This window comes from Macaca thibetana, chromosome 14, assembly GCF_024542745.1.
Source record: "Macaca thibetana thibetana isolate TM-01 chromosome 14, ASM2454274v1, whole genome shotgun sequence".
In the NCBI taxonomy this organism is placed as follows: domain Eukaryota; kingdom Metazoa; phylum Chordata; class Mammalia; order Primates; family Cercopithecidae; genus Macaca; species Macaca thibetana.
Window position 1 is genome coordinate 20,568,761 of NC_065591.1, and position 24,020 is coordinate 20,592,780.

The 24,020-nt window shown below is 57.9% G+C and overlaps 2 protein-coding genes across 8 annotated transcripts in view; one reads left to right on the forward strand and one right to left on the reverse strand.

Annotated features, from left to right (window-relative positions):
- The first annotated feature begins 395 nt into the window (after window positions 1-395).
- Window positions 396-20,316, forward strand: TP53I11 (tumor protein p53 inducible protein 11). Of its 4 annotated transcripts, XM_050757648.1 has the most exons (9): window positions 396-569; window positions 1,334-1,503; window positions 13,610-13,684; window positions 14,431-14,590; window positions 15,193-15,251; window positions 15,444-15,492; window positions 15,907-16,003; window positions 17,103-17,204; window positions 17,745-20,316. In XM_050757648.1, the coding sequence occupies exons 4-9, from the start codon at window positions 14,462-14,464 to the stop codon at window positions 17,876-17,878; spliced, it is 570 nt and encodes a 189-aa protein (XP_050613605.1). In that variant the 5' UTR covers window positions 396-569; window positions 1,334-1,503; window positions 13,610-13,684; window positions 14,431-14,461; the 3' UTR covers window positions 17,879-20,316. The 4 variants fall into 4 exon arrangements, with proteins under 4 accessions (XP_050613605.1, XP_050613604.1, XP_050613603.1 ...); XM_050757647.1 differs by lacking the exon at window positions 1,334-1,503; XM_050757646.1 differs by lacking the exons at window positions 396-569; window positions 1,334-1,503 and adding an exon at window positions 585-749.
- Window positions 20,241-24,020, reverse strand: part of TSPAN18 (tetraspanin 18) — a 203,133-nt gene continuing 199,353 nt past the window's right edge. For all 4 annotated transcript variants that reach the window (XM_050757642.1, XM_050757638.1, XM_050757639.1 and 1 more), the window contains one exon: window positions 20,241-23,474. In XM_050757642.1, coding sequence (XP_050613599.1) covers window positions 23,427-23,474 — 48 coding nt within the window. In that variant the 3' untranslated portion in view covers window positions 20,241-23,426. The remainder of the gene's footprint in view (window positions 23,475-24,020) is intronic.

Here is a 24,020-nt window from a genome sequence, read left to right on the forward strand (position 1 = left end):
CCAGTAAAATGGGACTAAGCACAGCGCCCTTATGGGTTGCTGTGAAAATCAAATGAGTTAATACTTGTAACTCCTTTAGCATATGGTGCCTGGCATCAGAGAGTGCGCAGCAAACGGTGACTATTGTCGTGACTGTGTTATTACACACTTGGGTATCACCGCCAGCCAAAGCAGTACCTTCCATTTCAGACACCGACCTGGGCCCGGGAGACATCGCAAGGCTATTTAAGATGGTGTGGTTTGCCCATCTACGTTGATCGTCCCAAGAAAGGGGCACCGTCTGCAGAACTTGCCAGGAAAGTCTTCCTGGGCGGCGCGGGCAACGCCAGGGTCTCCCCGCGCTACTTCCTCCCCCGGCGCCTTCTCTTGGGCGCGCGTGCGCCCCCTGCAGGCGGCCCCCGGGAGAGCCTCGCGGGGGAGCCGGGAGCCCGGTTTCCCCGCCAACCCCCATCCCACCAGCCCCGGCGGCCACCCTGGGGGCGAGGCAGCCCGGCGCGTGGGAGGGGACGGCGCGCCATTGGCTTGTGCGCGGAACCGAGAGGAGGGACCAGCGCGGGCCGCCAGACTCGGTAAGCCCCGGCCGCGCAGGGCGCCGCGCGCAGTCCAGCCGGCCCTGCCCTGCCCTGCCCTGCCTTGCCCTGCCCTGCGCTGCCCGGCCCCGCGCGGGCGGCGCGATGTGAGGCGCCCAAGCCCGGAGCCTCCGCCTGACACCAGCTCCACGCAGCCTGGCGCCGGCACGCGCGAGGCCCGTAAGTTCTGCTCCCCGCCGCCGCCGCTTCCGAGCCGCGGACTTTCCCCGCCCGCCGCCCGCCGCCCGCCGCCCGCCGCCCGCCGCCCGCCGCCTGCCGCCCCCCGTCCGCCGCCTGCGCAGCGCAACCCAGCGGGGCTCCTGCGGCCGCCGGGACCGCAGGGGGGCGGCCGGGACCCTGCGCGCGCTAGCCAGGCGCCCCGGGACATCTCGGCATCCGCTGAGCCCGCTGGGACCCCAGGGGGTCGCCTCCCCGACTCCCCAAGGCGCCGTCTCGCAGCCCTTTCCGTCTCCCCTGCGCGCTCTCCCCTTGCCGCCCCTCCCCCTGACTCGGTTTCCCCTCTCCCCCGGCTCCGCGGTCGCCCTCCTCCTGGACTGCTTATTTCGTCCTCGGCCTCTGCCTCTCGGGCTCGAGCTTTCTGCTTCGGTGCAGGAGAGAAACCGAGCGAAAGCAGTTTCTGTCTCCCTACGGTCTGACTGGGTCCCCGCGCTCGGTTCTCTGTCCCCTCCCCCTCCCGCCATTGTTCCCGGCCGGAGGAGTGCGCGGCGCAAACTTGCGAGTTCCCCCCGTCTTTGCCCCCGCAGGGCCGCGGACGGAGGTGGTGGCGGAGTTCCCGCTGCCCACAAGTCTGGCCTGACCTTCTGGGGCGGGGGCCTGGGGGCAGGGGCCCTGGGCCGGAGGACCTGGGGCCGCCTAACGACTCGGAGCTCCCCGCCGGGGGACACCGGCGCTCGGCCCGGGTCTCAGAAAGTGGGTGAGTGTCTGGAGCGGGGACATGAGGGACAGATTGGAGGGGGAGGGGCGAGGCTGGGAGAGTCCCCAGTCCCCAGGCTGGAAAGGGGCGGGCAGAAATCCAGGCCGCGCCTGAGCCCAGTTAGGGGGTGGGTAGGGGACGCACAGGTGGAGACGCCCCCCACCCTCCCCCAAGTCGCGCGATCTGCAGGAAGGGGGCAGTGTGGGGCTACTGGCCGGACGCTGGGTGGGCTAGGGCCCCTGCCGTGGGCAGAGCACTCGCACCTACCCGGTGGAGGCTGTGTGGAGGAAAGGCCAGAACGCCGCGCCCACCCCGGCGCGCCCTACTGGGCGGGGCGGGGCGGGGCGGGGCGCTCGCCTTGGGTCCCCTCGCTCTGAGCTCCTTCGCCCTGACCCAGTCGCGGGCTTCCGCCTCCTCCTGGAGCTCGGGGGCAGTGGGTTTCTCCTCCGGAGCGATGGAGGCTGGGGCAGGAGTAGCGCAGAGGCCAAGAACCCCGAGGCTCCTCCAAAGCCCAGAGCGGCTGGCCAAGGCCCCCTCACCACCCTACTATCCCTCACTTCCTGGTTGGTTTCTTTCAAACAAACTTCTTGACGGGGCGGGCCTGCGAGGAGAAGTCACCGGGGCTGCCCACCCCAACTATGTGGTCCCTTGAACCTCCATCCCCGATGGCCTGTGGAGAGGGGACCAGGACCTGCGGCCGGCAGATCCCAGGGATGCGGGGGTCGTTTTGTTGCAGAGCCAGGAGGGGGCACTGTCCGCCCTTTAGCCTCAATCCCAGACTTCAAGAAAGGAGAGAAAAGATTTTTCTTGTTGGGTTGTTAGGAAATAAGACTATTCTCTAGGCTTCTGTTGTCCCATCTGTAAAATGGGTCGTCTTGTTCCTGAGGCCCCCTCTGTTCCACGATCCCAGGAGGCCTCTGCCCTGGCCGCTTCTTTCCCAGTTACACGTCGTCAGCTTCCTCCGTGCTTCCAAATTTGGAGTGGAGGACTAAGGCCCAAAGCCCCTTCACCCATGTCCAGCTGTCATGACCTGCCGGTTCTAGAACTGCGACCTGCTTTCTGCACAGCTCTGCCTCCAGGCCCCCTGTGCCTTCTCCAGCTCACACCCAGCCTCCCAAGTTCTTTAGATAGCCCCACCTCTGTGGGAAGAAGGGCCTGCCCCTCTAGGGGTATGGCAGAGGAGTGGGCTGGAGTTAACAGGAATGTCCCATAGTGACACAGTTTGGGGCTGTCCTTTACTTTTGCTTATCGAACAAAATGTTTGTGAGCATTACACCAAAAATGGCATATGGAGAAAAGTGCCAGGGACAGTTTCAGGCACTGGGGAGATAGCTGTGGAAAAAATAAAAATTTTTGTCCTCATGGAGCTAATGCTTAAAAGCAGGGGGCAGGAAGAGGCAATTAGCTAACAAAAAACAATAAGCAAATTATATAGTGTACTGAGAGGTGAAGGGGAAAAGTTGTATTGGGGGTACTGAGGCCAGGGACTGGGTTGTCATTTTAAACAGGGTGTCAGGGAGGCCTCCCTGAGGAGGTAACTTTTGAGCTAAAGCCTTGAGGGAGATGAGGGAGTGAGCTGTGTAGACAGCTAGAGGACAGCCCGTGCAAAGGCCCTGAGGCTGGAATGTGTGTGCCCTGCAGCTGCAGGGGAGTGAGGGGCTGAGGAAGAGATAGGAGGCAAGGCTGACTGAGAAGGGATGTATTCCTCCCATTTCACAGGTGAGGGAAGTGAGGCTCAGAGACAGTATATCAGTCACCCTAGGACACACACAGGCCAGGAGTGGCAGCTGCAGGGCGGGGTGCCTGATGTTCTGACTCCTGGCCCACGATACCTCCCCGGCACCCTGTGTCTCACTGTTTATCCTGCTACACTGGTGGGACCCCTCCCAGGGCCAGTGCAGCATCATCCTCCTGCCCCAAAGTGACCCTTGCTCTCTCTCATCCCACTTCCTTCTTATGACCACTCCCTTCTGAACACCCCACTCTGACCGGGCACATGATCCCTAAAAGGGGACCTGCTGTGAGGCACGTTTGGTCAAGGGGGCAACTGAGGCAAGGAATAGAATCTTCTAATCTAAAAATAATGAGCAGCATTATTATTGAACATTAACTACAAAACAGGCGCTGTTCTGGATATTTTTGTGCGTCTTCTCACTGGTGAGAGGTTGGTGTCATTATTACACCCATTTAACAGATGAAGAAACTGAGGCCCAGGGAGGCAGAGTCACTGGCCCAAGGGCATACAGCTCATAAGTGGTAGAGCCAGGATGAAGCACAAGTCTTTTAAGTCATGAGCTAGTCCTTTAACCACTAAGTCAGCACCCCAGGATTGGGGAGACACTCAGTCCTGGACTGTGGTTGTGGCCCATCTTATCCTGGGCAAAGGGCAGGGACCCTTCCACCTGCCTCCCCCAGCCTACAGAGAAGACAGATCACCACTTGCTTTTGAAGAAATGGGCTCAACCTGGTGGAGGATCCCTTTGAGGAAGCTCCTCTCCTTTCCTCTCCCAACCTCTTCTCCTCCCCTCTAAGTTCCTGAACAGCCACGGGGCGGGGGAGGGGCATGGGGAGAGTTGGGGCCGGGAGGAGAGGTAGGTGCCTGCTGCATTCTCACCAGACCCCTAGCCCCATAGGATCTGGAAGTCAGGCTGTCCTGATGACGACACTAGCTGCCCTAAGGGCCCTGACATGGTCACTGGGCCAAGGGACAGGCGGGCCTATTCTCTGAGTGAAAAGGACAGGAATGCTTCGTGTTCTGCCCGTGTGAATGACCGTTGAGACAGGAAGAACCTCCCAGTGATTTCTGAGCGGTGATGGAGGCCATCAGAGGGCCTGATCCCCTTGCCCACAGCAGTAGCTTCAGACCCTCCAGGGGAGGACCCCAGGGATGCCTCCTTCTTGCCACCTGCTCTGCCCTGACCTTTCACCCTCTTCGGCACAGTAGGGAATGTTCCTATTTGTCCCTAAAGCTTTGGAAATGTTTCTGATGAAAGGTTGGGCTTTCCTCTGCCTTTCTGGAAACTGGGCCCCTTCAAACACAAAGAGTAGGAAGATAGGACCTGTGTGCCGGTCCAGGCTGAGGGGTGGCGGGACTTGGGGGTGGGGCAGCTTGAGCTGGGGCCCAGCAGGGGCCTGGAGTGTGGCTGCTGTGAGGCAGGGCTGGGAGGGACCCTAGAGACCACAGTCTCATTTTCTTAGACAAAGAAACTGAGCCCCAAAGACAGGGTCTGGCTTACCAGTGATGGCAGAATCTGCCTGTGGCCTCAGCTGTCCTCTGGGCCCAGTGACTCAGGACACACTGCCACCTTCCAGCTCCAGGACAAACCCTCCACTACCAGATCCCAGGGCACATGTTCCTGGAGGTTCTTGGAAATGGGGCGTGGAACCTTTCTCAACTGCAGAGCCGTGTCATGGAGACGGGGGTTGCCACTGCCACGGGACTCGCATCCTGCGCCCACCTCTCCCGGCCAGTTCCGCTCTGTCCTCACTCTTTGCAGCAGCCTGGACACTGAGCCCAGTGGTGATGCTGAGGTGATGAGGGAGACGGATGCTGCAACTCCGCCCTCCGCTGGCTCAGGATCTGCTTGAGAGACAAGACTGACTAAGGCAGCCCCGGCCTTTGGAATAATGATGCTCTCGAGGGATGGCCTGATAGCAAGCCAGCTGGAGCCAGCCGAGGCCCAGCCACCCGGTAGCCTTGCCTCGGCTTCCTCCTTAGCTGTGGGCCTCCAATGAAACCTGCAGCCCAGAGGCTGCTGCGAGGATGTCAGTAGTGCAGCCAATTTCATAAAGCCTCCTTTGTGTCCCGTGACTTCTAGATTAGCTCTCTAGCCCCCGACAGCCCTGTGACTCAGGGACCACTGCCCCGTTTACGGTGGAAGGAAGGGAGGCTCCTTCAAAGAGGAGTTTGCCCAAAGGCATGAGGCTGGTAGTGCAGAGCCAAGATCTGAACACAAGTCCCTTAGTCCCCAGGCCTCTCCAGTACAGCCCTTGACAAGTGGATTCACTGCTTGAGGGCCCTGGCGATAGATTCTAGGCTAGGGGATCTCTAGACCCCCATCCTGCCCACGGGGCCGATGGCAGCCCTGGGAGGGACCGCAGCTGGAGCAGATGACGCAAGCTCTGGACCTTCTATTCCGTCCCACCCTCCAGGGAGCAAAGATTCCTTCTCCTGCCTCCCCTTCTCTCTGGCCGGTGGCCTGAGGCTCTGGCTCCCACTGCCAGCACCCCGCCCCCCAACTCGGTGTTGCCCTGTCCCAGACCCCATTTCCAGCTATTTTGTACCAAGGCGATAACAGAACAATGGGTCTCCCTGCCTCCCTCCCCAAGTCCTGCTGGAGGTGCAGGGCCTTAACCTAAGGGAGGCTGGACCCCAGAGCGGAGTCCAGACGCTGGCAACTGCCAGGGACTTTCCGGGGGGAGCTGCCATGGGGAAGATGGCTTAGAGTTCCGCTCTTTATATGGGCCAAGTCCACCAAACACCGCCCACGCCCACCACCACACACATTCACACACACACCAGCTCCTCTCAGGATGTCCAGTTAACGAACAGTCACCTTGGCTTGAATTCCAGCTCTGCCACTTACCTCAAGGGACACTTGAATAAGTCACCTGAGCCTTCATTTTCTCATCTGTAAGATGGGGGTGATAATATGGCCATTCTCATAGGGTTGTGGTGGGGATTGCAGGGGATTCATGGTCTTGAAGTACCTGCCCCGCTCCCTGCAGCCCCGGGGTAGGTGGCCCTGGGGACGGTCTTCCTTATGCAGGGTGGAGGAACAGGTGTGCCGCCTGCCCCTATCACAGAAGCTCTTGTTTGGAAAGGCAGTGGCTCCTTGGCTGAGGTGTGCAGCAGCATTGACTCCCCCTTGACTCACGGGGAGGCTTGGCCACTGATGGACGTTCTGGGCCCCTTCCTGTATCCTCCCTCATCTTCCCCACTCCCCCCGGCCAGTCAGGTTTCCTAAGCCAGCCCTCACGGGCATAGTCTCCGTGCTGGGGACAGCTCAGCCGTCCATCTGTTTCTATGGAAACCAGGCTTCCTGGGAAAGAGGCAGGGGGTTGGGGAAGTCCTCTAGGAACTGCAGGGGAATGATGCCTCAGTCCCATCTGATCTGCCCAGGGCAGAGCCTGGGCAGCCACCTTATTCATATTATTAGTTGCTGTCCTTTACAGAGCACACACCAGAGGCCAGGCTTCTCAGCTGCACTTTCTCATCATCACACATCACAAACCTGTGGGCTTCGTAGAAGTAATAGTGTGGTTTCACAGATGAGGACAGAGAGGCTCAGAGAGGTTAAGTAACTTTCCTGAGGTCACAGAGCAATTAAGAGGAGTAGGGATTTGAGCCCAAGTTTTCCCAGTCGTTACAAATATGCCTACCACCTCCCTGTCTGTCATCCTCTCCTGACTCTTGTGCCCCCAACAAGACCCTCTCTTCCTGGCTGGTTTAGTCTTGTGGGCTTTGCTTGTTCCCGCCTGGTCCCTGGGCTCTTCCCTGGCCTCAGATTTCGCAGCAGATGGGGAGGTGGGAGGGACTGCAGGGAGTCAGATCTTGGCTGAAGAGGTCCTCTTAGCTCCTCCCAACTCATTCATTCAATCACAAATGCCTGTTGGGCTCCTCATGTGTCCAGAGTTGTCCCAGGCTCAGAGAACAAGACCCAAAGAAATCCCTGCCCTGGGGCACTCCCCTGCTGGTGATGCCACAGCTTTCTGAGGAGGTGGGGGGCAATGTCAGAGGCCTAGTGCTCTCATCCAGTCCTCTAACCTTCACTGCTGCCCAGACCTCCCTCTGCCAGGCCCTCTGCCAAGAGCATGTGCACCCCCTCTCCTGGAGTCTTCAGCACCCCATGAGTAAGCAAGTAAGGCGCTGTGGGGTGATTCCCATTGTACTGAGGACTGAGCCTGCTCGCTTAAGGCCACCTGACCAACAGAGAGTGGCCACTTTTGAACCCAGTTCTGCCTAATTGGAAAGCCCTTTCCTGCCCTGTGCCATCAGCTTCTGGGTGGCCTGGAGCACAGCCTCCCCTCAGCCCGCCACATCTAACCTGTGGGCTTCTGAGTGTGCCGGTTGGGTTTGGCCTGACAGCTGCTTATTCCACCTGTGTTGACAAAGTGCCTACTGTGCACCCCAGCCTCACGGAGAGACACACGGAGGACCACGGTACAAGCTATACCTTCAGACTGGTTGGTCTTGGGAAGCCAAACTGCTGTGAAATGACCAGGAGTGGAGGCTCTAAGTGGCCAGTGGCTGCAGACACTGAGACCTGTGAGAGTCCAGAGGAAGATGAGGACCCAGTGTTCTGGGAGGGTCCCTGGGAAGAGCGACTGTGTGCAAAGATAGCCTCAAGGAACAAGGAGCATGGTGGAGGGACAGAGTGTCCCAGGGACCTTCCCACTTGGGTAAAGGGTCAGCAGCGAGAACCACTGTTGAAAGGTTTGCTGGCTGACCGGGAATGTGGGCGAGAGCAGCTGGCAGGGCAGAAGGGAATGGTTTGGGATCCTAGGCCTGGGCCCTGGGAGCCACGTCCTCCCTTCTTGCCAGACAGGTGATGTGGGTGGAGGGGTGGCTGTCCTTGCTTCCCCTGCCCCCAGCCGTCTGCAGCCCGGCTCCTGGGGAAACCCCCCGGGGCCCTTCAGAAGGTAGTGGGCAGAGCAGGAAGCTTCACAGCGCTGATGGCAGGCTTTTTCCACTGTGCGTAGCTGAGTGGAGAAAGGGAAGTGGACGGAGGGCCAGACTCCTCCCTGGGCAGGGCACTTTCCCCATGGGCGCCCACGTGCACTCCTTCTTTCTCTCTCCACCAGCACTTCCGCGAGCTGAGCGTTCTCACTACCCCCATTTCACAAGAGAGGAAACTGAGGCTAGGAGAGCCGCGGCGACTTGCCCAAAGCCGCGCAGCTGGCCAGAGGGCAGAACCAACACTCAAACCCAGGTCCCCCGCCCCCAAAGCCAGGGTTTGGTCATAGTGCCCCGTGGAGTCCTCTGTCCTTACTTAGGTTAAAATGGTGCCAGGCCTGAAATAAACACCTGGAGTGGCCCTGAAGGGGAGGAAAGGTCAAGGGGAGACCTGAGGGGTGTGCGTGGCTTGCTTCGCGGGTGGGGCAGGTGTGGGGCTGCTGGGTGGATCTGATCATCGCAGGGCCCAGTCCTGGGGGTGAAGCAGGGGCGGAGTGCAGTTCTCAGAGCAGTTATTTGTGCTGGAAGGTGGGTGTGGGGCCCTCCTCCCTGGAGGTCAAGATTCCATTTTCTCTGGGGGGTCACAGGGGTCCTTTGTGAGTGGTGACCTCCCTGCTAGGGTGGGGTTGGGAGGTGGGCACAGCGTTTCTCACCAGCCCAGATGTCTGATGGCAGTGCCTGTGGATGAAGATTGTCCTACCCATGAGTAATTCCGTCCAGGACACTGTAGTGAGCACTCTACCCAGCCCCAGCAGGTGACACTGACATGACCCACAGCCTTTGATTTGCAGCAGCTGTTATTGGCTCCAGCCTGGGGTGCAGAGGGTAATGCTCTGTGTGTGTGTGTGGTGTGTGTGTCGTGTGTGTGCTACATGTGGTGTGTGGTCTGTGTGTGGTGTGTGTGGTTGTATGTAGTGTGTATGTATGGTTGTGTGCTGTGTGATGTGTGTGGGGTGTGTGTGTGTGTGGTGTCTGTGGTGTGTAGTGTGTGGTGTGGGTGTGGTGTGTGGTATGTAGTGTGTGATGTGTGTAGTGTGTGTGGTATGTGTGGTGTGAGTGGTGGGTGTGTGTAGTGTGTGTATGCACGTGGTGTGTGGTAGGTGTGTATGTGTGCATGGTGGGTATATGGTGTGTGTGTGTTTTGTGTGTGCATTGTGTGTGGTGGGTGGGTGTGGTGTGTTTGGTGTGTGTGCACATATGTGTGTGGTGTGTGGTGGTTTGGTGTGTGTGTGGTATTTGTGTGGTGTGTGTGTGGTATGTTTGTGGTGTGTGTGTGGTGTGTATGTGTGTGGTGTGTGTGTGATGTGTGTGGTGTCTGTGTAGTGTGTGTGGTATGTGTGGTGTGAGTGGTGGGTGTGTGTAGTGTGTGTGTGCGTGGTGTGTGGTAGGTGTGTAGTGTGTGTTTTGTGTGTGCATTGTGTGTGGTGGGTGTGTGTGTGGTGTGTTTGGTGTGTGTGCACATATGTGTGCGGTGTGTGTGTGTGGTGGTTTGTATGGTGTGTGGTATGTGTGTGGTGTATATGTGTGTGGTGTGTATGTGTGGTGTGTGTGTGGTGTATGTGTGTGGTGTGTGGGGTGTGTGTGTGTGTGTGGTTTGTGTGGTATGTGGTTTGTGTGGTGTGTGTAGTGTGTGTAGTGTGTGGTGTGGTGTATGTGGTGTGTGTGGTGTGTGTGTGGTGCATGTGGTGTGTGTGTGCGTGTTTGTAGTGTGTGGTGTGGTGTATGTGGTGTGTGTGGTGTGTGTGTGGTGCGTGTGGTGTGTGTGTGTGTGTTTGTAGTGTGTGTGGTGTGTGGTTGTGTGTGTGTTGTGTGTGGTGTGTGTGGTCTGTGTAGTGTGTGTGGTGTGTGTGTGGTATGTGTGGTGCGTGTGTGGTGTGTGGTTGTGCGTGTGTAGTGTGGTGTGTGTGTGTGTGTGTGTGTGTGTGTGTGTGGTGTGTGTGTGTGGTGTGTGTGTGGTGTGTGGTATGTATGGTGCATGTGTGTGTGGTGTGTGTGTGGTGTGTGTGTGGGTATGTGTATGGTATGTGTGTGGTGTGTGGTGTGTGTAGTGTGTGTGGTGTGCGTGTGGTGTGTGTGTGGTGTGTGTGTAGTGTGTGTGTGGTGTGTATAGTGTGTGTGTGTGTGTGTGTGTGTGGTGTGTGTGTGTATGGTGTGTGTGTGTGTGTGTGTGTGTGTGTGTGTGGTGTGTGTGTGTGTGTGTGTGTGTGTGTGTGTGTGTGTGTGTGTGTGTGTGTGTGTGTGTGTGTGTGTGTGTGTGTGTGTGTGTGTGTGTGTGTGTGTGTGTGTGTGTGTGGTGTGCGTGTGTGTATGTGTGTGTGGTGTGTGTGTATGGTGTGTGGTGTGTGTGGTGTGTGTAGTGTGTGTGCGGTGTGTGTGTGGTGTGTGTGTGTAGTATGTGTGTGGTGTGTGTGGTGTGTGTGCGGTGTGTCGTGTGTGTGTGTGTGTGCGGTGTGTGTATGGTGTGTGGTGTGTGTGGTATGCGTGTGTGTCGTGTGTGTGTGGTGTGTGTGTGTGTGTGTGTGTCGTGTGTGGTGTGTGGGTGTGTGGTGTGTGTGTGTGTGTGTGCGGTGTGTGTATGTGGTGTGTGTGTGTGTGTGTGTGTGTGTGTGTGTGTGTGTGGTGTGTGTGTGGTGTGTGTGTCGTGTGTGTGTCGTGTGTGGTGTGTGGTGTGTGGGTGTGTGGTGTGTGTAGTGTGTGTATGTGTGTGTTGGTGGAGAGGGGTCAGCAGGCAGAGGAAAGCAGTTCATCCAATGCCTGGAAGCTTCTGCCCCTTGGAGGTGGGTTGTGGACACAGCCTGGGCCTGGTAGGCAGTGGCTGAGTGCCAGCCTTGTGCCCTGGGACTGAGATCTGGGACTTTACCCAGTGGGGCGGAGAAGTTAAGAAGTGCTAGTTAGGCCCATTTCCCGCTCCTCCATGGCCTCCATCCCAGTGCCACTGCCACATGGGAGGCCTGGGGAGGGTGGGAGTGTCTGTGTCTAACAATTGCCCGTCTTCATTGAGGACTTGCTGTGGGCCGGGCACTTCCCCATGGCTTCATGGAGATTACATCTTTTATTCTCACAATGTCTCTATAAGATAGGACACCTTATTTTCCCAACTACACATGGGAAGACTGAGGCACGTAGAGGGTAAGTGACTGACCTGCCCACAGGCACACAGCCAGGCAGTGATGGATCTGGGATTCAGATCCAGGGAGCGACCTCAGCAGTTAAGCACTAACCCATTAGGCCTTCTGGCTTGAGCAGTGAGCTGGCTCTTTCTAAAGCACTGTCTGTCCATTATTTTGTTTCTCCTGAGGCCAGCTCCAGGGGAAAAGTGAGGTTGGCTGCTTTCATTTTACAGATGAGGACCCCAGAGCTCAGAGAGGAAAAGTTACTCACTTTAATTAGTGGCTAGCAGATCAGTGCCCCCTCCCCACCCCGGCCAGGCTGGGAGCTCTTTCAGGATGGGGGCCTGTCCCATCAGCCATGTACCTTGCTCACAGCAGACCTCACTAAATGCGGTTTCCTCATGCAAATGTGCAGGTGTTTTGCTGAGTGCTCTGGGGAGGTGGGAATGACGGCTCCATTTCACAGATGGGGAAACTGAGACTCAGAGCACAAGGCCACACAGCAGGAAGGGGTAAGGCAGGACTGAGGGAGGCAGCACATCTGGCCTGGGAGAGGGGTTAACCAGCCAGGAGGAGCTCGTAGAAGGGCTGAAATAAAGACCGACCTTACCGAGTGTTGGTGAGGATGTAGAGGAACTGGAACACTCCTGCATTGCCAGGGACACGCAGTGGCATGGCTGCTCTGGGAAACAGTTTGATGCTTTCTCTGAAAGTCCAACAGAGATGTACCACACTGCTCAGCAATCCCACTCCCGGTATTTACCATAGAGAAATGAAAACTTACGGTCCCACAGAAACGCAGGTTTTTAGCAGCTCTATTCATAATCGTCAACAACTGGAAACAAGCCACATGGCCTTCAGTGACCAAATGGATAAACAAGCTGCTACATGGACCCCAGGGAATACTGCACTCCAATAAAAAGGAGTGGACTCCTGATACACACAGTGACTTGAAGGAATCTCAAAGGCATTCTGCTCAATGCCAGGCGCCAGCCTCAAAAGGTTCTATGCTTTATCATTCCACTTACCTAGCATATTTGAAAACACAAAAGCTATAGTGTCAGAGACTAGATCAGTGGTTGCCAGGATGGAGGAGTGAGGGGAGGGTGTGGCCAGGACAGTGCCAGGGAGTTTTTGGGGTGATGGAACTGCCCGTTATCTTGATCTGGAGCTGGTGGCTCCAAAAATCTATGTGTGTGCTAAAATTCAAATAACTGCACAACTAAAGCCTGTCTATTTTGCTGTATGTATTAAAAGATAAAAGGCCATGGGGAGGCTGGAAGAGGAAGGGCATGAGCCAGGCAACATCCTTGGCTGAGGAACAGGTGAGGGACCCGGTTCTCACCAGCGGCTTAGTGACTTTCAGGGCAGCCTCGCCTGGCCGCGGGAGGGATGTGGCTAATTGTAGCTTCTATCTGGGTTCACCAGAAGGTGGTGGCTAGCAGCTGAGGTGTTGGGACAGCATCCTGGGCCCTCCAGGAGCCGGGTGATGAAAGGTTAGGCTCTGGCTTCCCTGGCAGGGTGGGGTTGGCCTCCTGTCCTGATGGCTGGCACACACTGAAGCATTAACCCAGAGTCTCTGTGTGCCAGGCGTGGGACTGGCGTCACACTTACCACCCGCCGCTGTCTCCTATCACCATGGGGCCTGTGTGTGGGGAGGGGAAAGGCGTATCAACTCCCTTTTGTGGATGAGGAACTAAAGCCAGGGGGTGTAGGAGGGTAGTTTGGCCTAGAAATGACATCACACTCACTAAAGACCGCCAATATCAACTTTTGCAGTTTTTTTCCCCAATGCGACATGGTACACTGCCTCCCTAGTTGATCCGGTCTACAGCCACATACCCCACAGTTTGATACTGTGTTCTGATGTTTGTTCGGGTGCTTTATTTTAAGACACCAGGAGGCTTGAAAATGGGAGGTGACCTGGGGACATCCCCGCACTCTGCCTCTGGCAGCCCTGGCTGGGGCTGGAGGGTGAGATTTGCCTGGGGCCACAGGACACTGAGACAGCAGGGTCCCCTGGTGGAGAGCCCAGTGGCCTCTGAGCCTGTCTGTAGATGGGGATGGCTTTTCTGCCTTTACCGGAGGGAGGGTACAAGTGGGAATGAGATGCTGGAAGCAGCCCGAGGTGGGGAGTGGCACACTGTTATTCACCCTGGTTGGCATTGAAACCCCAGGAGCTTGGTTTCCTCATTCGCAGTGTGTCCGTCAGTAGCACCCATCTTGCAGGGCAGCTGTGATTAAAGAAGCCAGGGCCACCCCGGAGCCAGGCTCTGAGGCTTCACCTTACCCCGTTTACACTTCTGTCTCCTCTGCTTAGATTTGACTGACTGACGACGCGACGGGCACTCAGCTTCTCTGCATCTCTGTCGCCCAGCGGAGGGGCTGGCACATAGTAGGTGCTCCTAGCCTGACTCAAGATGTTGCTGGGGCTGGGGAGTGGGGGGGCTGGGGAGGACCATGGGCAGACCTGGGGTGCCAGGAGGGGCTGGTGTGGGGCTGATGGCCGGGAGGGCAAGGCCTGAGCAGGGAACCTAGACCACCTCAGCGTCCCTGCCAACACCCCTGGCAGCCTTCTCTGGCTCTCCTGGGTATGAGGGCACCCCATGCCCTTCTTCAGTCCTGGCAGGTTTGAAGGGGGGTGGCAGGGAGACGGCAGAGGGGCTCACTGGCCTACAGGATTGGACAGAAGTTTGGTGGGGACGCAGACCCCAGACCCCAGAAGCCCCTGCCCAGGCTTGGACAGACCCTGATGTCTTCTAAGCCCTGTTTGCCCCCATGAATCCAGGCTCCTTTCCTCCCCATCCCCCCAGGAAGCTTGGATGTGGCCGCCATCCAGGCCCAAATGCCGTCTCCTGGGCCCTACGCCTCCAGGGCTGGCTCTGAGGCACCATGCAGCCTGTCAGATGGCGTGGGCTGTGTCCACCTGAGCAGACCCGCTCCCAGAGCCTCAGGGGCCTGGAGAGCGTCGCCTCAGCCGTTTGACAAGGAAGCCGGTTGTGCTCCCCTTGCTGCCCTGGGCTCGTGGGGAGGCCTCAGCAGGCCTGGCGTGGGGTGTGGCCTTCCCCTACGTCAGGCCCCTTCCCCTAGAGTCTGGGAGCTGGGGAGGAACTGCGGCAAGAGACCGGTGTCTCCCCTCAGCCCTTCTGCAGAGGCCGGGCTGGAGGAGAAGATGGCGGCCAAGCAGCCCCCGCCTCTGATGAAGAAGCACAGCCAGACGGACCTCGTGAGCCGCCTGAAGACCCGCAAGATCCTCGGCGTGGGCGGGGAGGACGACGACGGGGAGGTGCATCGCTCCAAGGTGGGGTGCAGAGCAGGGGCCTCCGGCACCAACTGGGGAGGCCAGGCTGACCCACCATAGGGGACAAGGTTAGCCGAGGCCCAGGGAGCCACAGGAGTTCTGGGACTTAGCTCATGTTCCTAGAAATCTAATGGCAATGCCAGGGGAATAACGAGATGGTTAGAATTAAGTGCCTATTACATGCCTGGTTTTCCAGCAATTGCTTTATAAGCATTTTTAAAATCTTCTTGTTGGCACTAGAAGATGTAGATACTGTAAAATTATTAACCCATTTTATAGATGAGGAAAGGAAGGCTCAGAGAGTTTAGGCAACCTGCCCACGGCCACATTGGTAAGTGGCAGTACCAGGCTTCAAGTCTGCGTTTGGCAGAGCCCTGAGCTTTCATATGTCACCATCATATTTTCAGCTTCTTTTAAACCCTAGTGTCAAGGGGAAGCAGGAGAGGAGGTGGCCTCATGTGACCCTCACCACCTGGGGGACCCTTTGGCCAAGCCGAGGTGCCCAGGTGGGTCCCTGGGTGTGCAGAACTTGGGAGGATGAGTGAGTGGGGGCGCTGAGAACTGCCCTCACCCTGGTTGCCTCTGACCCCCTCTGTCCACAGATCAGCCAGGTCTTGGGCAATGAAATCAAGTTTACTGTTCGGGAGCCTTTGGGGCTCAGGTGAGCATTTACCTGACTTTTTGGGGGAGGGGAGGGGTTGATGGGAGCAGAATGCACAAGACCCCACCTCATTTGGCCTGGTCCCTGGATTTTGTCTCATTACCTCCCCCAAACCTGCCATCCCTGGGGATCTGGGCTGGAGAGGGAGGGTCCCCGGGGGCAGGGCTGTGACCTTCTCTCCACGCCTCCCAGGGTCTGGCAGTTCGTCTCTGCTGTGCTCTTCTCTGGCATTGCCATCATGGTGAGCCCCCACCCCTGGCCCCTGAGATCTGGCCCCGTGTGGCTGCCCCAGCCCTTCTCAGGCTCCCTGGGGGTACCTCCTCCATCCTGGCCCCTCATGCAGGGCCCATCTGTCAGGCTCTCAGACTGCTGGTTCTCGGGCTGCCTCCGAGAGCCTGACTCCTGCACTGCCACACCTGTGCCCTGTCCAGGAGCACACTAGATGCCATGTGTGGCCTGACTCCTTGTCCCAGAAACCCTGGAGTTTTCTGTCCTGGCATGGGGGTGGGTGGGGACAATCAGGTCCAGACCCTGGACTGCCCCCAAGGATGCTGATCCTGCTCCTGGGGGGAAGGAAGGCATCCGTGGGAGGCATCAGCTGTCACCCCCCACCGTCTCCCAAGCGGGACCTCTAAGCCCCTCTCGCTGCCCGCAGGCGCTTGCCTTCCCTGACCAGCTCTATGATGCGGTCTTTGATGGAGCCCAGGTGACCAGCAAGACCCCCATCCGCCTCTATGGCGGTGCCCTCCTCAGTGAGTACTGCTGGGGCGGGGCCTGGGGGAGGCGACGGGCAGCTGGGAGACCCAGCGGGGCTGAGGAGAGCACGGGGGTCCGTGCCCGGGCACCCCTTCCTTTCTTCGGGCAGATGCTGCAGCCCACGCCCCGGCCTCTGATGAATCTCTCTGCTGGGGATGTGCTGCCATCTTGTGGCCATTGGTGGAATATACCCAGTGGGTTGGAACTTGCCGTTGCCACCTTCTGCGGGGAGCGCTCCTAAGTGTGTGCACTGCCCTGGGCGTTGTGGTGCAGAGATGGAGGCGGCCCAGGCCCAGCCCTCTAGGACTTCACAGCCTAGAGGAGAGGCAGATCAATTCAGTGTCTGCAAAACCCCTCGCACCCAGCCTGTTTTATCCCCAGAGCCACTTGTGTTTCCTCTCTAACCTGAGATACACACGTTCGGATTTGGAACTAGTTTTTAAAGCTCAGCATAGGTAATATGCCTCCCTTTCTACAAAATACTCCATGGCTCCCTATTGCCTACAGAATAAAGGCTCAGCTCCTCTGGAGTTAGGGTTGTTGGAATAAAATAAATACACACCCAGTGGCATATCTGGTACCAGCAGACACTGGGTGGGCGGGGCCTGCTAGAGGCCAAGTCAGTGGTTCATCCCCCTCCCCCTGGGGAGTTCCTTAGAGTGAGTTCTCAATGGGCTCAGGTTTTCTGTCTGGGAGTCCATGTGAAAGAAAACCCGATTATAGGACCAGGTAACCCATTAACTCATGGATTCCATCAACACAGCATCCACCTGACAGAACCGGACGTGGGCAGGGGCCAGGAGCTCAGCCCTCCCCCTTTATAAAGAGATCGAGTCTCAGCATGGGGAAGTGACTCGCCCAGTGTCGCATAGGGCCTTAGAATGACAGGAACAGACTGAAGCAGCAGCATTGAGTCTGGAGGGGACAGGATCAGGGACAGACAGCCTTGATTTGAGGAGTGTGAATGGGGCGGAGGCGTGGAGTCCAGGACCCCGGCTGTCTTGCAGCGGTGGCCGGAGGAAGGAGGAGCCTCCTGCCCTGCTGGGAGGGAGCCAGCGGTCCCACCCCCAGCCCCCTCTTCGTCCCCTGCCCCAGGCATCTCCCTGATCATGTGGAACGCTCTCTACACGGCTGAGAAGGTCATCATTCGATGGACCCTGCTCACTGAAGCCTGCTACTTCGGGGTCCAGTTCTTGGGTGAGTCCTGGGGTGGGCAGTGAGGGAGGCTGATGGGCAGCTTCGCCCCTGACCTGCCTGCTCTAGCCACTTGGGTGTGTGGGAAGTGATGAAAGCCTGTCTGTGGGGGGCTAGTGAGGGGAGAGAGGGATAAGGATTCACCTGGCTGTGTTTACCTGTGTGCCTGCACACCTGTGCACACATGCCTAACACACATGCCTGTAGCTTCCCACATCCACACACTTCTATCTATGGCCTTGCACACACATGCGTCTGCAGCCCCCACGCCCGCTGCCCACTGGACCCAGCACCTGTGTAATAATGGGCGCTCAGTTTTGCCCACCTGCTGTGCCCCGGTTCCTGTCACATGGGAGACATCGGAGCAGAAACATCTGTGGGGTTGGCAGGGGCAGGGGGCAGGTCCTGTGCTTCCCACCTGGGAGGATCCTGGGCTCAGAGTGAAGTTAGGGAGATGGCCACACCAGCACTCCGGGCTGGGGGGCGGCCCCAGGACACATCCCCTCCTCTGACCCTGTGGCCTTGCTGGCCTCTCTCCCACAGTGGTCACTGCCACGCTAGCTGAGACGGGCCTCATGTCCCTGGGGATCCTGCTGCTCCTGGTCAGCCGCCTCCTTTTTGTCGCCATCAGCATTTACTACTATTACCAAGTCGGCCGAAGACCCAAGAAGGCCTAGCTGCCCGCTGGGCCTGGGGCCCTGCCCATGCCCAGGGCAGAGTGGCGCTGGGGCCTCGGCTTCCCTCTGGCTCCTGGAAGACAGGAGGGTCCCCTGCCCTGCCCCAGCCCTGCCCCAGGGAGGCAGGGGGTGGGGGGCCTTCCTTTCCTCCTGGGCACTCCGTGTGCTGTGACCTCCTGGGCTTTCAGGCTTGACATGCTGGTTTGGGGAGAGACGGGGCCTCTGCTGCCCGATTCCTCACCCTCACAGTGATACCTCCTTTCCTTGGGTCTCTCGGCCTCCAGACCCCTCAACAGACACTGACGAAAGTCAAGCTGGAGTCATGAGGGTAGTGGGCTAAGTCGAGGGTCCAGCCTCTTCTGCCAGGAAGCCCTTCTTGCTTTTGAGAGATGCTGTGACCACCCCCATCCTTCTCCCCACACCCCCAGCCAACCTAGTGCCCAACCAGCTAAACTTGGCTTCCCTCTAATCCTGGAAAACCCTGTACCCCTCCTCCCCAATCTGGCCCTCTCCACACGCACACCCTGAACACACATACAGACACAACACACACACACACACACCCCCATGATGTGAGCAAGCACATACACATAACATACGCACAGTCTCTCACACACACACACGTGCACCTTCACAGCCCAGCTGAGGGCACGCAGGCAGGGTGTGCGGTCTGAGATGGCACCTCCCTTTCAGCCGTTCTTCGAGGATGGGCCACACACAGCTAGACGCCCTGTCCCCACTCTCCTGGCCTGGCGCGATGAGCTCTCCTGGGACCTTGCTCTAGGGCACTCTGTCTCTACCCCAGGACCCCGGAGTCCCCTGGGAGCCCCCTCCCTGCAACCAGCCTGAGTTCAGAGGCAGCCAGCAGCTGCACCCACAGGCCGCACGGACAAAGGGACACACAGCCCCCAGTGGAGACCATTGTAAGAGGTGGGGCTGGGAGAGGAGGAACAGAAGGAAAGCCATAGCGCTCCCTCGCCCTGGAATGTCCCCCAAGGCCTGATGGCCACTGGGCTCAGCCTGTCCCCCACTCCTCCCTGTTTCCTGGTGAGCTGTCCTCAACACCTGCAGCCCTGGCTGCCTCCAGGGCCTGGCTGAGTGGGACTGGGTGGCCCTCAAACTCAGCACAGGAAATAAGTAGAAACATTTCAGCAAGCCGCCTCCCTTTATCTCCCCCACCCTGGCACCCTGGCAAAGGCTGACAACTGGCTGTCTTGGGGCTGAAGAGCCCCTGCCCAGCCTCTCCCTGCGGGTCCACCAGCCTGTGCTGTACACCCCCCATTAGTCCCTGATCCCAGCCCTCCCTCCTGCCAGCACACCGGCACACATGGGAAGGGGCAAGCCCCAGCCCTGGGGACAGGCGTAGGGAGAGAAGCAGCCCCAGGCCCCAGACTGGCTTCCCATCCTGGCATAGAGCCGGGAATGGCTGGAGGGTGTCTATATGTACAGCCAGCTCTGGCTGCTGCCAGGTGGGCCCCTGCCGGGGGTCCTCACCCCTGTCTACTCTGTGCCTGGCTGTCCCTGCACCCAGATACAGCACCACGGCCTGTACCCAGCAGAGCAGTGGCACCACCGTGGTTCCAGTGGATGCCCCAAGGCTCTGCTTGGTAAACGTGGCCGAGCAGAATGGGAGGCTGGACCCTGAGGAAGGGCCCCTCTCCTGGCATCTGTCTCTCGCTACCTAGGCCTGTGCCTCTCCCTAAAGAGCTCCTCCCTGCTGCCAAGCCCTGGTCTGGCCACGAGCCACTACTGCCTCCCACCGGTGGTGCCGCCAGCGGGCAGTGCCCTCGGGCCGAAGCCTCAGTCCCCCATCTGAGCCAGGCCTAGTCCTCTAATAGGGATGGTTGCTTTGTCCTCCCATCACTGCAGGTGCATTCCACCTGGGGAATGAGGCTGCGCGCTGGGCGTCTGCTGGCCCTGAGACATCCAGTCTTCCACACTCAACTGTGGGATGGGAGGGTGGCGTGGCCTTACCCACGGGGCTGGCCAGGCTCTGGTACAGAGCTGTGCTCACGAAATACCGGGTGGCTTGGTTAGACCTAATTGTAGTGGAGCCTGGGGGAGAGGGTGAGGGAGGGGACTGCGGGTCAGATAAGACCTGGGAGACAGACGTACAGCCGGGGGGCAGGGGGACTCTAAGGCAAGGAGGACTTACAGTTGGGAAGGAGGCAGTGGCAGAGGGGCGAGGGACAGGGGGGCCCTTAAGTCCAGCGAGGAAAGCTTCGTGTGGGCCCCGCACTCCACTCCATTCGGGGTGACCTGGAACACCTCTTTTCCCAGCTCCCTCCAGCCATCAGCAGCCTCTTGTCAAGCTTCCATCTCACCCCAGTCTATCCCCACCCCCAAATCAAGACCACCTTTCTTCACGGTCACTATTTATTCTTTGTTCCTTTTTCTTTTTGTAAGAAACAGTCACAAAAACCAGTGCAAAACCATCAGTGTGGGCGTCCTGTTTTATATTACAAAACTTCCTCTGGATATATCATATAAAACGGGGTCTCACAGGAGAGAAACGTGATAAATTAGCTCTGCAATCTACGGCAAGGAACATAGACAGTTTTTAAAATAGACTTTCAACATATGAGAGAGGAAGGGGCTTCTGGGGAGATGGGGGTGCTGGGGCCTCAGCTGGTTTGAGGAATCCTGTCTGGGCCCCTCAAGCACGGATAGAGAGATGGACAAGGGAGGCTGCGGACAGGCCTGAGCACCAAGGCTAGAAATTAACAGAGACCCTGGGGAGGAGCCCTCACCCCCAGCCCATAAAGAGAGATCCCTTTTCTCTAAGAGGCAGTAGCTTCAGAGCAGGAAAGTGGCTTTCAATACAGGCAGGGTTTGTGATGAACAGTGTAGTCGTCTTGTTCCTTGCCCTGTTAGCGGGGTCCGAGGAAGTCTCTGTTGTGAGCTGTTGTATTCTGGGGTAAAAAGAAACGAAGAGGTATCCCTGCCCACCCCTACCCCCAGCCACCACCAGAACCTGCTGTGGGTTGTATCTGGACCAAGCCAGCTGAACCCTGTTCCTCCCTGTGCTGTGGAGGGAGGCTCAAGCCTGATTTGGGCTGAGCTTTCTTTGCCTTGCCTCCAAGGAATGGCCTCAGGCAGCCTTGCAAATAGCTACCAGCCTGGGCGAATGCCAACAGGAGCAGAAAACCGCCTGTCTTCCCTTTCCAGGCTAAGAGGATGGCCAGCGGCTGGCTGGGGAACTGAATCTGGGCTGATTGAGGGTTCCTTGGCACATTTGTGGAAAGCCATTGAGAAGCAGTCTGTGTCCGCCCTTGAACCCACCTTAGTCAGATTTCCCTTTGTGACCAGCCCTTTCTCCTGGGTTCTCCCTCTGACTCCTATGGGCCCTAGAAGCCTGGGAGGCCCCTGGATTAGAGCCATAAAGCTGTGCAATTTGCCTCAGTCCTGCCCAGCATGGTTTTTTTGTTTTTCCTTGTCATTCTCAGACCAGACATTTGCCTCTTCCAAAAAGCTGGGGCTAAGCACGTAGGTGGTTCAAGAGGGGCAGGTCCCAGGCCCCAGGCTGGGCCGCGGTACCAGCGGCAGGTCCCTGGGTCTCGGGAGCTTAGCTTCTGTGGAGCTCAGGTGTCATTTATGGGGCTGCCAGAGCAAGCTGTTAAAGTAAGACTGAGCTCAGAGACCTGGTGGGAGGGCCAGGACTGGCAGGCACAGCAGGAGGAGATTGGAGGAGGGTCCACCTGAATCTTTGCAGCAGGCACAGAGCTTCTGGCTGCATCTCAGAAGGGGGCAGGAGCACAGGCCAGGGAACACTGGGCTTTAGGCTGTGACTCCTAGTGTCCCTGGTGACTGGAAAGCCTGAGGGGAGGCTGGAGGCTGATACAGGGTGCTGGTGGCTTGTGAGACAGAATGAGCTCTTCCTGAACAGGGAGAGAGGGGAGAAAAGAGAGCAGACATCACACTGCTCCTTCCATCCCTGCCCATGGCAGACATCACTAATCAAACTCATGGTGCCTGGCAGACATCACTCATCAGGATTGCACCGCATCTCTCACTGAGCCCAGACCAAACCTCAGATCCCCAGCACAGCCTCCAGCAGCCACCCCTGATCTATCAGGATAGGGGCATCTTGCAATCCAGTTGCCAACACTCGTCTAGAGTTTGAGAACTGAATACTTGTGGGTGTGCGTCTGCGAGTCTCCCCGTGCAAGCCGGGAGGGAATACTAAGAAATGGGCGAACAGTGAAGAGACAGGAAACCTTGTTGCAGCAGAAATGGCCTCGATGCCTTCAGGATTCTTTAGTCTGGAGAGAAGAGGGCTCAGGGGAGTCAATGTGTGACCTTAACACTCCAGGAAGAAGAGCAGGCAAGTGGGATGCCGTGGACGGAGCCACAGAAAAACAGAAACCTCTTCTGTATATTAAGCTGATGCTAAAGTCAGAGCAGTCCAAAGGCAGGAGGCTGCCTTGGGAGGTAGTAAGCTCTCTGTCCCTGGAGGTATGCAAGAAGAGGGTGGAGAAGTCTTGGCAAGGATCTTGAAGATACCCAAGCCTCGGTTCTGGGTGCGGAGAGGGAGACCCAGATGATCTTGGGGATTTCTTCCACTCTGGGAGCTGGGGAGTTGGGGAAGGACAGGGAAGGGGGTGGCTTGTGGGGAGAGGTGGGCAGTGTGGACAAGGGAATGTGAGGTGCGCCCCTGTGTGTTCCTGGGGACTCAGAGAGAGAGGTGTAGGGAGGTAGGAGGGAGGGCACGGTGGGAAGTCATGGAATGGTGTTTTCTTAGCTGTAGAGCAGGGAGGAGGCAGTTCCTGGCTGGCTTGCCCTCTCTTGTCTGGGGGAACCGGAATGCTGAGGCCAGGGGTGCATGTGGGCAGCAGAGCTGACAGAGTCCTGGATGCAGTGACAGCAGCCTGGAGACAACTCAGATTCCGTCATGCCTGTGCTGTGTGTCTGTGGATGGGCCACTGCCCCTCTCTGGGCCTTTGAGATTATTTGGTCCAACAGATGGGGAATGCAAGGATCCTGCCAGCTGGGCCATTCTTAGATGCCGTTTCAGCAGCTCACTCTTGACCCCGGCCTGAACAGGGGACAGTCCATCCTCCAGTGGACCAGGGATTGCGCTGTGGGTTCCGAGTCCTCAAGGATGTGCCAGCTGAATCTCTGTGGGGCTTTGATGACTTCTCTGAGATTTGCTTTGTCCTCCTCGTTGCCTAAATCCTCACTTTCTTGGCATCAGGTCCTGGTGCAGTGAGGAGAGAGGGCCCAGGGTCTAGCTGGACCAACAGGGGCACTGGGCCTGGTGTTCCTTTGGTCTCTAGAGCAGCCTACATCCTGGGCCAGGCGCTGGGGTCTCTGCAGAGAGCCCACGGCACCTGCCCTGAGTCCAGGCGAGGATACATCAGTCCGTACTTTTGTCTTCATTTTGTTTTGTTAAAAAAATAGCTCTATGCCCCTGGCCCTTCTCCTGGCCATCTTTGATGGCCTCATCTTCTCCCCTGGGGCCAAGAGGACAGCGGGGAGGGGCAGGGGAGGGCATCGGGTGCTGGGCAGTGGTGGGTGGGGCGAGTCTTCGGGCCTCAGGCCACACCCTCTACTGGATGCCCCGGAAGAGGCACATGGCGAAGATCATGGCGAAAAGCTGCAAAAAAGGGAAAAAAGCAGAAACTGGCTTATCCGGCTGAGCCCTTTGTGGGCTGCCTGGTCCACTCCAGGGGAAGGGTCACCTGCCTCCGGGGCAGAGTGAATGCCTGTCCCTCTTAGCACACTCCTCCCGTAAGGATTCCTGACATTCCCCTGGGGCCAGCCCTTCTCACCAGCCCATACCTGGCTTTATTTGGTGGAGTCAGGGATCAGGAAGACTTTAGAAACTGAGTCTTGGGTTCAAATCCAGCTCCCTGACATACCAGGGGGTGTCCTTAGGCAAAGTACTTCCCTGCACTGGGCCTCAGTATGTATCCAGAGCTTGCCATGTGCCAGGCACAGTTTTAAGTGCTTTCTTGGGAGGTATGTAACCTACCTGAGGTCACACAGCCACCAGCAGGGGAGCCAGGGTTTGAGTCCCAGGCATTGTGACCCCAGAGCCCATGCTCACAACCCCTGCAGGCTCCCCTCCAGCTCACAGGAAGGTGGTGAGATATAAGTGTAATGCAACTACCTAATGACGTAATGTGTCTGTTATCTAGAA